The sequence below is a fragment of the Phyllostomus hastatus genome, unplaced genomic scaffold, assembly GCF_019186645.2.
Source record: "Phyllostomus hastatus isolate PE091 unplaced genomic scaffold, TTU_PhHast_1.1 phas_scaffold_760, whole genome shotgun sequence".
NCBI lineage: Eukaryota > Metazoa > Chordata > Mammalia > Chiroptera > Phyllostomidae > Phyllostomus > Phyllostomus hastatus.
This window is the reverse complement of record NW_025334040.1, coordinates 689,260-706,130: the sequence shown is the minus strand read 5'-3', so window position 1 is coordinate 706,130 and position 16,871 is coordinate 689,260. Positions and strand designations below refer to the sequence as shown.

General features: G+C 49.1%; 2 gene segments (V, D, J or C); both read left to right on the top strand.

Moving 5' to 3' along the window:
* The first annotated feature begins 3,297 nt into the window (after positions 1 to 3,297).
* LOC123810852 lies at positions 3,298 to 3,887 on the top strand. The segment is given in 2 exon segments: positions 3,298 to 3,396; positions 3,517 to 3,887. Coding segments are annotated over 2 exon segments (417 nt in total).
* Positions 3,888 to 14,935: 11,048 nt separating this feature from the next.
* On the top strand, positions 14,936 to 16,647 carry LOC123810851. The segment is given in 3 exon segments: positions 14,936 to 15,011; positions 15,088 to 15,440; positions 16,606 to 16,647. Coding segments are annotated over 3 exon segments (462 nt in total).
* The last annotated feature ends 224 nt before the right edge of the window (positions 16,648 to 16,871 follow it).

The window sequence follows — 16,871 nt, the reverse complement described above, 5'->3', positions numbered from 1 at the left end:
CAACATCATCTGGCATATTTACAGAGTGGTATTACCATCCCATATTCTAATTTTAGAACATTTTTATTATCCCTCAGAGAAAGTCCCCAACATCAGTAATCACCCCTCATCACTCCTCTGTGGGTGCCAAGCCACTGCCGACCCACTTTCTGCATTTATATGTCCGTTCCCTCTCCCGAACACTCATATAGATGGAAGCAGGAAATAGGTGGTCCTTGGTGGCTATCTTGTGTCTTTTAAAGTTCTTTTGAACAATGTCCTTGAGGTCGCATGCATGCCGGGCAAGGGTCAGTACCCTTTTTTTGGTCAAATATCATTGCAATGTCTGAGCAAGCTGGTGTTTGTTGCCCGTCACCTGCTGATGGGCATGGGGTTGTTTTTATCTGTGTCTGCTGTGCACAGAGCTACTGGGAACATCTGTGTACACGTTATGATTTGTTTTGTTTTGAGTGGATATGCTTTTGTTTGTCTTGGGGAGATACTTCAAAGTGGAGTGACCGAGACACGTGACAACCTTCTGTTATGATTGTGAGAGGCTGTTAGATGTCGGTCAGTACAGCTCGATGGTTGACTTTTCTACCAGCAAGACCTAAGGGCCTGATTTCTCCACATCTCCCCAACAACTGCTCACCTGTCTCCTTCATCACCGCCCTTCTTCTAGTCCGGATGAGTGACACCTCACCGCAGGTTTAGAGAGCAGCAGTGATGGATCGCCCTCGTGTCTGTCCCATCCAGGAATCAAACCTGCAACCCAGGCATGTGCCCTGACTGGGAATCACGGCAGCCACCTTCTTGTTTGCAGAATGACGCCCAACCAACAGAGCCACATAGGTTACGATTCTTACTGCAGTTTTAACTTATATTCCTACTTGTAGTGACCAATGGCATTTTGGGTCCAAACGGGATAAGAAAATGGTGAAAAATTTACTAAATATGCCCCCACCATGTTCCTCGCCCTTCCAAGGACCCTCATGGTTGGTCCACACCGGGACACCATCATTGGTCTGGGGAGGAACACAGGCCAGCTGTTCTCATCTCATAACCTGCAGCTCAGCTCCCTGACCATGCAGAACTCTTATAACAGGCCACTCTGGGTCCACATACCTACCCCTGATATGTGTGACTGACATGCAGGTATTGTGATGACAGGCCGAGATTGCCTTCTCTTCCCAGAGGCAGTAAGAAGGTAAAGGAATTTTAAGAACCCTCCCAGACAGTCACTTGCACACTGTACCTGGGCACCTCTCTTCCTCCTGCCCCTCTGTAGGACAGGCCCAGACAGAGGCCAGCACCCAAAACGACATTCTGTCTGCACTCTCCATATGGGGGCTCCTCCTGCTCCCACCACAAACCAGCTTCTCCCTCCAACACTTCTGGGTCATTGCAGACAATGTCTGCCTCTCAGGGTCTGGTCACAGAGAGTGACATTGAACTCAGCCTGACGATGAAACCGCTGTGACTCTGCCCCTGAAGACCTAAAGGCACTGTGAGAGCCACAGTTGGACTCTCCTGCTTTCCCCCATCTTGGCTCTCTATGTCCCTGTCCTTCTGGAATCATCCATCTGTATCTATCACGTCATGTTATGTCCTCGGGCCTCAGGTCAGTTGTTGTCCCAAGTTCTAGACTCTTCCTCATGTTCTCATCTTCCTCCACCAGTCAGCCAATGAGAATCATCTCCAGCCTGTAGCCAGGAAAACAGTGTGTGTGCCGTGTGTATTTCTGGGGAAATACAGGTTCAGCAAAGAAGAATTTTAGAGGTTTATGGTTAATGCTCAAGGATCTGGAAAAAGGAATTTACTGAGTTGTTACTGATATCTCAGTCACCACAGTATAAACAGATTACGTAAGAAAATCCTCTTCACTATCTTAGTGACCATCTCAGCATGTCACAAAATAAACTTGAGAGAGTTTCTCCCATGACTCTCATACAAATGGAGCACGAACATGTTTTTAAAATTGTGTGTAACTCATATTTTACTGAGAGGACCAGTAAGAGTATGAACAAATATTTTTAAAAATATTTTTAAGAGGTAGTATTTTTATTGCACCAACATATGGCCAATGATGCAAATTGTGTGTCTGTGTTGGAGATAAAATAATTCCTGTTTTAAAGGGTAATAAAACTAACAGTTTTGCATTTGTCTTCCCCAGTGACCAAAATCTACACATTAACATGATTCCACTTACAGAAAACCTCCAAAGGAGGACGTCGAGATTTTGGACGTGAGCTTAGACTTGCCTAAGTTGGTATTTCCTAAAGGAGACTCGGTTCTCCCTCTGCCCACCTTCTCATCCTCTCTCCCCTTCTCTCCCTTCTGACACATGGCTCCACCCCACCTTCTTTTCCCAGAGACTCAGCCAGTCAGCCAGCTCAGTGACCTGACCAACCACAACACATCTTGTTGGGTCATGAAGCTCTTGCCCAGCTAGAGTCTCCATTTCTGAATTGTGAGCCATTTTCCTGAAGTCCACTTTTCCTGGGTCATGCGTTGCATCTCTGTCTTCCTGGTGTATTGCACTGTGGGGAGTTCTCTACATCTTCACCTAAAGCCATGAGTCTGTGCCACGCCCTTGTCCCTCAGCTCTCATGATGCCTCTGCTCCCTGCTCTCTCATCATCCCTCCAACATCCATCCCCTCGCAGAACCCTGAGGACAGCAGGGAACTCTCTCATCTCCCTGCACCAGCGTTGAAGGTGAGGAAGGGAGGGCCCTCCGCACCTGCATCTGCACTCTCCTCTCCCACAGCTTCAGCCACACTTTACAGTCACCCTGATTTCCACCTCTCTGTCTCCTTATACACCAAAACTCTACACTGGAAAATGTTGTTTATTTATATCAGAGACTAGGAGTAAAACAAATGGTGTCCCCGGGAGTATTTGTGAACTGACAGTGACCACTCTCAGGGCAGTTTCTCCAACATCATTTCCATCCAAGGTTAATTCTGAGCAGTGGGCAGCAGGGGTGCTGTGGGACCCCAGGTCCGACAGTGGGTGCCTCCCACTGAGTGAACTCCCAGACTGCCCAGGACTGGGGCCCTGGGGCCTGTGGTTACTGATGGGGACCCTGTGACTGGGCTGGGCAGAGCCTGCTGCTCACTGGTCTGGGTAAGGTCCCTGCACCTGCTCCTGTCCTGGACCCTCCCAGGGGGCAAACCCAGTCTCACCCATCAGCTCCCTGTCCAATCACCTAGGCTCTCACTTGGCTGGTTCTCAGGGTGGAAAAGGTTCATCATCATTGGGGGAAACAAATAAAAATGAACAGCTCCTCCTCTTCCCAGCCAATGGGGGACATAAAAGAGGTCTGGCCCCCCTCAGACCTCATCTGGGGCCACAGGAAGCTGCCTGCACCATGGCCTGGACCCCTCTCCTGTTTGTGCTTCTCTCCCACTGCACAGGTACAGTGAGACTTCAAATTCCCAGGGTCACCCACCAATCCTCTGTCACCTCTGTGACCTAGATCCTTTTGTAGCTTAAGTTATTCCTGCCCCAGCACCCGTGAATGTCTGTGTTTCCAGGTTCCCTCTCCCAGCTTGTGCTGACTCAGCCGCCCTCCCTCTCGGCATCTCTGGGAGCCACAGCCAGACTCACCTGCACCCTCAGCAGTGGCTTCAGTGTTGGTGGCAGCTACGTAAACTGGTACCAGCAGAACCCAGGGAGCCCTCCCCAGTACCTCCTGTGGTATAAATCAGACTCGGAGAAGCACCAGGGCTCTGGGCTCCCCAGCCGCTTCTCAGGATCCAAAGACACCTCGGCCAATGCAGGGCTCCTGCTCATCTCTGGGCTGCAGCCTGAGGACGAGGGCGACTATTACTGTATGATCGGGTACAATAATGCTTCTCACAGTGACACACACAGAAGGGGAAGTGGGACAAAAACCTTAACCTAGCAGAGTTTTGTTTGAAGACAGTTGAATTTTTGTGTGAATGAACATAATTTGTGTGTATGTAAATATACTCTAAGGTACTTTCTGGTTTACAATGCGTCTAATCCCAGTTTCCCATCCCACGTCTAGAGTCTCAGGGACACAGAGGCCAAACTTAACACAAAGTGGTCACGGTGGCACTGGTTTATGTTAGCACCTAACGTATCTACAGTAAAGGAAAACATAATAAACACCTCTTTGTGTATTTTTCACCTTCACTGTGACAGTTAAGATTCCATATGATTCCAAATATACCCTCCTCCTCCATCCTTGGTGCTGCTTATTAAAACCCTTCTTCCTTCCCCCTGGTTTGAGAGAGAAACAGCACCTGCTTTTTCAAGAAATAAATCCACATCTACGCGCTTCTTGGCCTGTGCCCTCTGGCGAGCTGTTTGGGAGGGAACTTCGCAGACTGCACACGTGCAGCGACGGCCGCCCTGGTCGCACCTGAGGCTGATTCTCCATTTCCTTTGCTGACGCCTGCACACAGTGACACGTCTGTGTCTGTATTCTTAAGTCCTGTGTCCTTCTCTCATGCATGCCACCAATTCTACTCAAAACCAGCAGACATTTGTTACGTAGTAACATTCCTGCCTGTGAACTAGAGGGGCCTTGAAGTTATGGTTTGTTATTTAGATATCTCAGTCACCTAGCAGAAACAGACTGCATTTATAAAGCAGAGACGGCCTGGCCTGGAAACAGAGAGGATTCAGAAGGGCCTCGCCCATCGGATGTCGGCTGTGCGGGCGCATGGGAGCGTGTGTGGGTTCGGCCACAGGGACGCAGTTTCAACAGTATGAGGTGGTCTATTGCACCACATTTTTAAGTTCTTCACAGATTTTGATAGTAAGGTAATTATTTACGGTGTGCTTTTTAGATGTATAAGTTTAGTAATACTTTACTTTAGTCTATTAATAAATCTCCATACTTAGTGACTGTGTGCCAAAATCACTGTCTCTCTGAGCCACACGTGCCGTGTCCCTGAGCCGTGAAATGGACTGTCATGGGTTGTCACCTATTTTCTGGGTTTGGGAATTCAAGTCATAAGAAGAAAAACTGTCTCCATAATTCACAGGGTAAATCACGGGGATTTTTAATGTAATAGATGTGCTCCAAAAATATATTTTAAATACTTGATTGATGTTTTCAATGCCCTGAGAATTTCTATAATTCAGAAAAAGGAATTAGTTGCCCAACTGTGGAATAGACATTCTTATTGGGAAACAGTGAATTCAATATCATTAGACAGTTTGATGCATAGGTTGGATTTCCTCCTTCCCCAAAATTACTTGTTATAGACATGCAGAAGCTATCCATGAGATTTGAAAAACCTTTGTGATGAAGAGATGAGACACAGCAGTTCCCTTCCTGGGCACCTAGTGACAGTCACTCACTGCAGGGGATTTAGAAGGAGGATGGACCCAAGGACACAAACAGTCAGGTCCCCATTGCGCATGGCCTTACCTTTTCCAGCTGGGAGTCCATGCCCTTTGGCCTCCTGCACCCGTTTCTCCCACCTCCCACTCCCAGCCTCTGGCAAACACCAGTCCATTGTCTGTGTCTGTGAGCTTTTCGTTTGTTTGTTGGTTGGTTTGTTTTGGTTTGGTTCATTTTGGTTGTGGATTCATTTTTTGTTCAGGGTTTTCAGTTTTGTTTAAATTCCACCTATAAGTGTGATATTTGTGTGCTATTTGTCATCCTCTGTCAGACTTACTTCACTTAGCTTATCATCCTGAAAGTCTGTCTATGTTTAGAATGAATAATATTCATATATGTTCTTTCATTGACGAACATTTAGGTTGTTTCCATGACTTGACTGTTACAAATAATACTGACATGGACATGGGGGTGCATGTATCTTTCTGATGTCGTGTTCTCCTTTGCTTCAGATCAATACCCAGAAGTGGATGATGTGCATCATACGTTAGGTCCATGTTTAGAAATCTGACCACGGGTGTGTGACTAGAAAGAGCAACCTGCTGAGATGCAGGAACCAGCTGGGGTCCCAGGACTTTGGGCCATGGGGAGGTGTGTGCCCTGTGACCAGCGGGAGGCGCTGTAGGACTGTCCTCAGTTACCCTCACAGCTGCTCACTGAGGAGCCTTCACTCAATGGAGCTTGGGTCTCAGGGTGTGGCTTGTGCTTTTCACTTGGGACTCAGCAGCTGTTCTCCCTCTGACCTTGTAGAGTCCCCTGAGCAAGGACCTTTGTGTGGTCTGAGCAGGTGCTTCCCCCCGGGTTGTCCCAAGGGGTGACACCAAACTCCATCCCCCTTTGTCTGGGGTGTGAGCTGAGCTCCAGCTCCAGGGCTCAAAAGGGGCTGGGCAGCCCCTGGATGGACACACATTTGCATGGACCTCCACTCCCCTGGTGGGGGTGGGGGGGAGAAAAGGAGGCCTGGGCAGCCCAGCCACACTGTGGGCTCAGGGGCTATGTGCACCATGGCCTGGACCCCTCTCCTCCTCGTGCTCCTCTCTCACTGCACAGGTAGGGATGGAGTGGGATAGCTTAGAATCTTCCAATATTACACCCCTCTTGCTCAGAATCTTGATAAACTTTACCCTGGTGTCTGTCTCATCACCCGTAAGTGTCTGTGTGTCTGCAGGTTCCCTCTCCCAGCCTGTGCTGACTCAGCCGTCCTCCCTCTCTGCATCTCCAGGAGCAACAGCCAGACTCACCTGCACCCTCAGCAGTTGCTCCAGTGTTGGCAGCTACTACATACACTGGTACAAGCAGAAGCCAGGGAACCCTCCCAGGTATCTGCTCTATTACTACTCAGACTCAAAAAAGCATCAGGGCTCTGAGGTCCCAGGCCATTTCTCTGGATCCAAAGAGGCCTCAGCCAATGCAGGGCTCCTGACCATCTCTGGGCTGCAGCCTGAGGACGAGGCCGACTATTACTGTATGAGTTGGTACAGTGGTACTCCTCACAGTGACACACACAGATGGGGAAGTGGGACAAAAACCTCAGCCTGTCCCAGTTTTCTTTCAAGACAGTGGAACATTTTTTAGTAATTGTGTGTATGTAAACTGTACTCGGGGGACCTTCTGGTTTGTGATGGGTCTACTTCCAGTTCCCCATCCCTTGTCTAGAGTCTCAGGGACCCAGAGGCCAAACTGAGCACACAGTGGTCACGGTGACACTGCAGAGCTGCCTGGTGTTCACTGTGGAAACTGGGGCCTGCGGAGCTGCCTTTGGCCTCATGAAATGAGACAATGGAGCCTTTTCTGTGTTTAGTCTTTGTTATGATCCGGGGACACCCTGGCAGGTGACAGTCTCCACAGAACAGACTCTGCAGGGCCAGGGCTCTGAGCAGGGACCTGCATGTCCCTTTCAGGCCCATCTGCTCAGAGCCCCCATGGCACACAGTGTCCAGAGGATGAGGCACTAAGCTGTGAGACGCTGTGCAAGGATGCAAGTCACGGCTTCCCTGGACCCCTGGCTGGGTCCTGAGCCTTTGGTTGTGAAGTCAATGGGAAGAGGGTTTCTGAAAGGAAAATTCCAGGCTGGGGCTAAACCCTTCTTTATGGAACATGAATCAGTGGGGTGTGACCCACAGTTGCTGGAAAAATGCTGAGCCCACCCATGGAAAACTGTGGGACGTGGATCCATGGATGAATGTCCTTATGGCTGACACCACTCAGGAGCATGGGGACTCCTGTGAGTGGCATCCCTGAACAGCTTCCCTGAGCCCACTGGCACTGACTGGGGTCTCCTCTCCTCTCACACCCCACTGGAGCTTTCCCAGATCCACGGTTCAGGGTGGGATAAGGAATATCAGGAGCAAGAAGGTTCCCATATTTGCATTTTTCACTTACCCTTTCAAGCTTTTGAGAAGCCCAGATATGAGGCTTCCTTTTCTGTACAAGGTACAACAGACACATTGGGGGTCACCTAAGAATGGTGCCCAGGGCTCCCAGGCAGAGTCTCTACCTTCTGAACTAGGACAGAGGTGATGGATCCTCAGGGGTTCATCCCTCATGTCTGCCTTCTGGTGTGTGCACAGGGCCTCTTGGACCTGCTCTGGGCTCCAGCCTGATGGGCTCACTGTCATGTAGCTCAGAACAATGCCCTGTCACCCAAGGGCTGCAGTTCCACAGAGAAGTGAGGTAAAGCCTGCTGTCCACTCTGCATCCTGTCTCATCAGGGCTGTACCCCTGACTCTGTCATATACCAGCTGAGGTTTTGGCCTCTGGTGTCATGAGTACTGTGAAACCATGAGGCCTCAGGTTCTCACCTTCATCTATCCTTGATGCTCAGTGAAATGTCTCCTTCCTTACTAGTACCCAACACAGACAGAATCACTCTGTGCCCAAATACACAGAACCCTTTTGAGCTGCCAGGATTGTGACAAGGAAGCAGAAGTCCAGCCTGTGTGACCTGGGAGACTGGGGGGCTGCCCACCAACCTCTAGCAGGTCCCCTGTTCCTGGATCAGGCTGTTCTGCTCTTCCCTGATCTCTGACACTCTGAGGAAGCTGCGTTTCTCTCTTGTTCCCAAAATTCCACCCTGGAGGAGCTCCTGATCTCCATCTACACAGAGATCTCTCCGTGAAGGCAGGTTTTTAGACCTATCCTTGTTCGCTTTCTTCATTTTTACCTTAAGTATTTAATATTCTCCTTTCTCTATCCCTTTTTGAGGTAATATTGGTTAAATATGAATTCTTTTGGATCTACACCCTATAAATTGAATGCTGATTCAATGCAAGTTGTTCTTAGCAAATAAACTTGATCAGGCTCAAGGCAGACTGGGTAACAAGTGAGAGGGTTTCTTACACCAGACATTAAAGAAGAACTTCTTAAAACCAGTGACAGCTCCATTTATAGTAATATTTTATGTCAATTCTTATATTGAAGAAATTACAAGATAGACTACAATATATACTTAAAATTCAGAGTATTCAAATAAAGTCAGTGTTGTCAGGATAACAATGAAGGGCACAGAAGCACCCACACCTGTAACCAGGAACACAGGACACCTGCCCCCGGGTAGTGAAAGGTCAAGGGAAAGACAGACCTGAAGAGCCAAGACCTGTGCAAGGTGGACTTTGGCAACTAACCTGAGACATGGCAACCACACCTATCAAATGCGTCCTCCTGTAAGGGGGCCAGGGTGGAATTCTCACCATGTGTGGACCGCCTGGATTGTCTGGGGACCTTTAACATGTTTCAAGGTGGGTATGTCCCTGGGAAGAATCCATGGAAAGTCAAATATCCCAAAATATCTGGGAGCACAGCATGTCACTTAGCTGCCTGCAAGTCATTAGTGACCCCTATAAATTAGTGGCTCAATGACAACGTCACAGAGAGGACCTGCACATTCTACTGCCCCGGAAACGGACACCTGATAAAAACATCTGCAAAAGGCAGAAAGCCTTTCCAGGACAGCGGAGCAGTACAAAATGGGCTGGAGGCTTAGATCTGAGACCAGCAGAGGATGCCTATGGATTGGTTCTGGGAGCTCAGGGTTCTGGGACAGGAAGTCTAGGAGAATACTGGACTGGCTCTTGCACTCTGAGGCAGGCAGTGTCCCCACCGAAGTGTGACGATCCTGCACCTGGTCCCCAGACCGCATGAGCACTCAGCTCTGACTCACACACTAGCCTCATGTTTTACCCACATCCCCTCACCTGCTCATTGTCCAGGCCTCACTCACAGGCAAAGACAGAAGCTCCATCTGAAACCAAAAAAAATTTCCTTGAAAAACCTTGACTACAGCACTGTCTGGACACAGGATGGGAGACAGTGGTGCAGGGACTGTCTCAGTCCGAAGCCTGGGGAGCCTCCACCACGGCCCAGACTCATTCTTTCCAGACAATGAACCAAGCCTTCACTTTAGGGGCAGGGGAATATTATTAGGGGAAGGGGACCTTTGCTACTCGTATCTGGGCACAGGTGGTTCTCATTCAACTTTCTCTTCCTCCTAACTGTCCTCCCAGGGCCCTTGGGCAGATTCTTCTGGCTTTGCTATCCACAGTGTCTAGGACTTTGTTTAATAAAAATCATACAATGATATAGAGGGCAGGTCACCTCAACATATTTTCTCATCTTACTATCAAAGAACTCCAGCCTAACAGAAAATTTCATTTATGATCACAGCTGATACTTGCACAAGCAATTCAGCACATGAGCAAGAAGGATCTGTGTTATATCAACAAAACCCACTTTGTCTCCCTGGTTACATTTGGACTGAGACAAGGGTATGTGTGCACTGTCTGGGGGATGTTGGACCTAGAACTCACGGAACAGCAGCTGTGAAGAGGCCAGCATGTTCTTTCAGAGAGAAAAGCTCCTCCAGCACCTACAGGGAGACTGTTCAGTCTCCTTCTTGCATGTGAGGGGCTCCTGGGGCACCCCTGGTGTGTCTCCCATCCAGTCTAACCACCCCTCCACACTCCATAGGAATTGATGGGCTCCTAATTCCCACATTGATATGCCTCATGGACACACTCACTGACCCGTGGTGTCTGGAAATGTCTGAAGACTTCTGTATGGGTGACAAATTTCAGGGATCCCTTTTGTTGATATGGCATCCAGTTGACTCATGATGAAATGTGTCATAATCATTAGCCCATTTTTTCTGTTATCACATCAGTTTTTTTCTTCTTATTATTCTATTTTTTATTTTTTTTTTATATTTTAGTCACTTAGGGAAACTGACATTGTTTGTGTTTTCAGCCCTGTCATTTTTATTTTATTTTGTATGAATTCTCCTGATCTACACTTTTAGTGATAATCTACACTATCAGAGCTATAGTTTTGTAATCATGAAATGTTTCAGTATGAATATTTAATGTTAACTGAGTTGGGATTCTCATAAAATACAAAGGTAAAGAAAAAAGTCATACACATTTAATTAAACTCAAAACTTATTAACAATTTCAAAATGAATAACAAATCATATTTTCATTTCAAGTATGCTAAACACCAGTTGTGTGATTCCTCATTTCCAAATACTTGAGAGATTTTAATATGTTTTTATTTTCACCCAAGGACATTGCTCAGGCCTTTGAGAAAGAATAAGGAAGAGAGAGAAACATGGATGGGAAAGAGAAACATTGATTGGTTGCCTCCTGTTGGTACATGGAAGGGGAATGGAACTTGCAACCTTTCCAGCACAGGCTGGTGTTCCCACCAGCTGAGCCACACCAGCCAGGACCTGTCACCTGAGACACTTCACCCTCCTGATCATGTTTCTTCCATTGCAAACCCCTTGTCCACTCTGCCCATTCCTTCTGCGCCACAGCAGCAGGTGGAGAAAGTGAGTGTTTCAATGTTCTATGATGTTACCCCCAACTTGTTCCAACAGAGTGTTTTTTTTTATATTTCTGATCATGAGACAAGTATCTTCTTATTTTGTTACATATGATGTTGCCAGGTGTCTCATAATTTCATGGTGACCCTCTGAGCTTTGCTCCTCAAAACCCACAGTTACATTAAAGAGACCCCATAGAGTTGTGTCTTCCCAGGGCACAGGTGGTCTGCCCTCCCCAGGCTGGGGGTACAGGCCTGAGAGTGCACAGCCCAAGGCCTGGTCCCCCGCTGCTACTGGAGAAGGTTACAAGATGTCATCGGAGGTAGAAAAGGAGTAACTGCTAATTCTTTCCGAAGAAGAAAGAAAGCGTTCTCATGGAGGAAGGAAGAAGATGTTCTCAGGATCGGGGTTAGATCTGAAATGAACTAGATCGCTGGGGCCAAAAGGTAAACACATGCAACTCATCATTCAGCCTCAGCCACTGCAGGTAAGACTCTCAGGAATAAGGTCACTAGAGTCATGAGGAAGCTTATTAGGAGGAAGACATCAGCTGCCAATCACACAAGTCACTGTGTGGTCATTGGTCTGTGTGAGGTGCCAGATTCTCCCTCTTTTTAGATGATCCCCAGGGGACATCAGGCTGACACTAGGGCAGGACAGGAGAGGGGAACCTGATTTGCATGAAGCACTTCCTCCTCCCAATGGGCCCAGGAAGCATGAAAAGACCTCAAGGACACCACCCTCCAGCCCAGGAGCAGAAGGCTGTGTCCTGTGAGTATCCCCACTATGGTCCAGATGGTGCCCCTGCTTGGGTTCCTTGCTTACAGCTCAGGTCAGAGGAAGGGACTCTGCACTGTAGGAGTTGGGAACAAATACAAGCACCATCTCAGAGTGACCCTTCTCTTCCTCAACAATAACTGTCTGTCTGCTATTGTTGGTTTTAGGTATGGATCTTGGCCTGTGGTGACCAAGGAGCCATCATTGTTTGTGTCTCAGGAGGGATGGTCACACTCACCTGTGGCCTTAGTTCTACACATCTCTCTGGGTTTAACAACCTCAATTGGTACCAGCAGACTCCAGGCAAGGCTCCCCGCATGCTCATCTATAACACAAAAAGCTGGTCCTCTGGGGTCCCTGATCTCTTCACTGTATCATCCCTGTCTGGGAACAAAGCCCCCGTCACCATCACCAGGGCTCATCCTGAGGATGAGGCCAACTATTACTGTGCAGTGTATGTGGATAGTAATACTGATGTTTACATGGTGATGTGAATTCATGGAGAAGTGCATCTAAAACCGCCTCGTAATTCAGAAGGGCTGAACCCTTAGAGGCAGAAGAAAGGAGAGAGGGTGGAAATGGTCCTCACAGTATGGGGATTGGCTCCCTGGCTCTGGTTTCTATCCAGTGCCTCATCTCCATGTGCCTCCTCCCGTCTCCCAGGGTGTGTCCTTCTCCCCGTGTGACCCCGTGAAGCCTGGGTCTTCTCTCCCCTTCTTTCTAGGGTGATGCTGGGGAGGACCTGGACCCCCAAATACATTAACCATCAGTGAGTCTCAGATCTGTCTACTCCCTGGAAGACTCTTCTGTTTAAAGGGCAGGAACAGGTTTTCTCTCATTGATTTGATACTCAAACCACATACATATGTCGTTTCCCACTTACCTTTGGGCTGGCTGGGAATGCAATTCCCCAGACTAGACCCACAGAGACCAAAACTTCGGTGTGTGCAAAAATTGCCGTTCTAACAAGCCACAGACCTATCACTGCATGACTTCCCTTCAGGATTCTAGCACTGGGCCGTGAGGGGGGAAACATGTGATGTTATGATTTACCTTATTTGTCTTCTCCCTAAATATCTGATTAGGAAAATTTCAGATTGACTCAATACAAAATGTGAGAAAGAAAACATTATATGCAAAATGTTAGCAATATGTATAATACAGTTGTCTCTGTGCTTGCTTTCTGTAATGCTTATTGCACAGGTGGATTCCTGGATTGGCTGTGAACACAGAGAAATGTGCCGCATTTCTGTGTAGCAACCTCTCACACAAACTACCTCCTTACCAAACTACCTGCCTCTGAGCCAACTTGCCTACCTGCCCTGTGTTTCTGCCATCTGAACCAGCCCTTAGAAAGGATTCCTGGAATTCAAATCACACAATAGGATTGAGGCTTTCCACATCCAGTCACAGCATCTCTATTCTGATCAGTCAGGACAGTGCCTTTTGGGCCAAAAAAAAAAAAAACTGTAAGGATTTGGCACCCTTTGTATGAGGATGGAATAGTCAGAGACGAGGGATCCGAAGCTCCTGTTCAGATGAGCTGGATTCCCTATAGTTCCGTGAGTGCAGTTGCCACTGAAGAATGAAGACCATCTGCATGGCTGAGCTCAAACATTGAAGTGGTCTTCCCAGAGCAGAGTGAAAGTGACCAGTGCAGAGTGGACTAACCAAGGCGGCACAAGGCAGGGAACATAGGAAAACCTAGCAGAGCTATGTAGTCAGAGTGGCCTGGTTCAGGGCCACCTAGTGGCAGAACTGTTCTGCACCCCTATGTTCTCACCACTCTGCTGCATCACAGCTGGGCTGCTCCACAGCAGGGCTGTTTCCATAGCCATGCTGTATCGCTGTTGTTGGTACTGAACAAAGTTTCCCCCTGGACCACACCACAAAGTGGAATCCTTGTTGGCATCGAATTGGCCATCAGGAACATGGCTTGACAGGAAAGAAAGAAGGAAGGGAGGGAGGGAGAATGTGAGGAAAGGAGGAAAGAAGAGGGGAAGGGACTTCAAGAAAATCCAACCCTGTCCCACTAGTCTTGTGTTCTGTTTATTCCCCTAACATTAACATTCTCTTGGGTGGTCACCAGAGGGCGCTGTGGATCTTCTCAGAGCAGCAAGGCCTGAAATAACTAGTGATTCTAATTGATGGACCCTGATCCATGCTCACTGGCAGCTAGAGGTGACAGCAGGTGCTCCCTCTGAAAGGTCAGACTCAGAGCTCACAAGCACACTAGCCATGTCCTGAGAGTGAACCTACAAACTGGGCAGAGGACCCAGAATTGGGAGTGAACCTCTGGAGCCTCATCCACCCTCCTCTCCCAGGGTCCTACTGCTGCAGTGATCCAGGCTCTGGCCTGGCCCTGGTTCCATATCCACTCTGCTCTCTGTTCCCCTCATGTGTGACCTCACTCCCCAGCAGTCCTCAGGCTCTCCTGGGTCAGGAGTCATGTGTGCCCGAATTCCTGAGGGTCACACCAGGACTGTGCCTGCATTCTCCCCTGTAAGGCTCTTTTACCCTGTACCAATGACTTAAGTATTGAAAATACAGGTGCCAAGGAGACAGGTGAAGGCTAGAAGCTGAATGAGCTTGAAAGAGGAGCAGTTTACCTGGAGACCAGCAGAGGGCGCCACAAGACAACCTCTGCAAAACAGGAGCTCCTGGCTAGGCAGTCCTCCAGGGACAGGAGTCTTCAACTCTGGGAACATTGATTCCTGTGAGCACAGGGCAGGGCACGTCCTCTCTGGACCTGGCTCAGTTGCCTACATGTAGCCCTCTGTGTGGTCCCAACCATTACTTACTTCCTAGCCTTACTGAGGGGGAAACCAATGTGTCAGGCTGGCCTCCCCCACAAAGGGCTCCACAGCCTGCAGTTGAACCTGGGGAAAATGCAGGGGAAAGGACTCATTTGCATGAGCAGCCCCTCCCCCATGGAGCCAGCTGGGAGGGGATAAGAGAGGCCTGGGCAGCCCAGCCCCAGCTGTGTGGAATGAGGAGCAGCCTGCTCACCATGGCCTGGTCACCCTTGCTCCTTGTGCTGATCTGTCACTGCACAGGTAGGGATGGGCCCCAGAGACCCACAGCACCTGTACCCTGACCTTGTGTTCACTCCACGTGTCTGTGTGTCTGCAGGTTCCCTCTCCCAGCCTGTGCTGACTCAGCCACACTCTGTGTCTGCATCTCCTGGAGCCACAGCCAGACTCACCTGCACCTTCAGCAGCGGATTCAGTGTTGGTGACTTTGTCATACGCTGGCTCCAGCAGAACTCAGGAAGCGCTCCACGGTATCTGCTGTCTTACAAATCAGACTCAGACAAGCACCAGGGCTCGGGAGTCCCCAGCCGCTTCTCTGGGTCCAAAGACACCTCGGCCAATGCAGGGCTCCTGCTCATCTCTGGCCTACAGCCCGAGGATGAGGCCGACTATCACTGTTATACGTGGCACAGCAGCAGTAGTACTTACACGATGCTCCAGAGTCATAGGGAAGTGAGACTAAAACCCTCGCTGTGCACTTTCTGCCCGTGGTTGTCACTGTTTACTTCCTGGGAGCAAGTCTAACTTAGGTTGGCACTTGTTGTCACTTCTTAAGTTGGCAACGTTTCCTAGGACCCATGGATGTGTAATATTTTTCTTATTGTCTATAGTTAAATATCGTGTTTCTCCATTGTTAATATCTTCTCAGCCTGCTCATGTCTACACAGGTCTCAATCAGGTCTCAGGGCTGCATAACCCCCAGGGGCAGAATAGACAAGAAAGGAGGGGGTTGAACCCCCTCATGCCCACCAGGGTCTAGGCCTGGGTCAGAGGCCTGGGTGGGCTGAAGGCTTCTGGTGGGTCAGAGGTGGGTGAGTGGGCCCAGCGTGCCCCAGGCCCATTTCCCAGGAAACTGCTGCAAGAGTGAGTTTAATTCCACCTGCCTGTGCCCATTGTGGCCTATTTCTGGGACCTGTTCTCTCTTCCAGAGAGAAGCAGGTTTCTCTGGCTCCAGAGATGATGAGCCAACAGAATCTCCTCTATATTGAAATATGATTGTGTATGAGCTCTCCGTGTGCACCAGGATATCTTCAGAAGGCTCCCTCAGGCCCTGACCAAGTGGCTCATTTGGTTGGAGCATCGTACTGTGCAGCAGGAAGCTTGCAATTTTGATTCCTGGCCAGGGCACATGCTAGGTTGCAGGTTTGATTGTATGGGAGACAACAAAACAAATGTTTCTTCTTCACATCAGTCTCTGTCTCTCTCTCTCACCCCTCTTCCTCTGTCTTTCAAATCAATAAACGTGCCTAGGTGAGGATTTAAAAACAGGGGGCTCCACCATCTCTAAGGCAGGATCTGTAATCTTGACCTTTCTCTTCATCCCACCAGGAGAAGGGTCACGCCAAGATGTCTGTGAGGCTGGAGACGTTCAGAATTTGGGGAGATCCAGCTGGAGAAGACGCACCCAATAAAACATGTGAATGAGAACCAGAGATGTGTGGGGGAGTTATGTCACACAGCCATGGCTCAAGAAGGCACTCTTCCTGTCTGGGGACAATCTTGCCCCGGCCTGGAGTCTTCCTGTCTTCACCCTTCTCCCTGCACAGGTGAGCTGCTCAGGGGATCCTGGACATGGCCCCTCAGGATCACATCCCTCTTCCTCTTTCCTGTCCCCTAGGACAGGTCTGCCTATTTGTGGCTTCAGATCCTGCTTGTGTGAAACAACCCTCTGTAGGTGGCTGAAATGTGTCTCAGTGCGGCCTGACCTGAACCCCCTGGGAATGCCATCTGGGCCTCCCCCAGGGATCTCACTCTACAGAGTCTCCAGGTGCCATGGATACAGATTGGAGTCCCCACCCTGTGTCTCCCCAGGGCTGCTGCTGACTCTCCTCCATCACGTGTCCCTGCACCACCTCTCACCCACATCATTTATTACCAACAGAG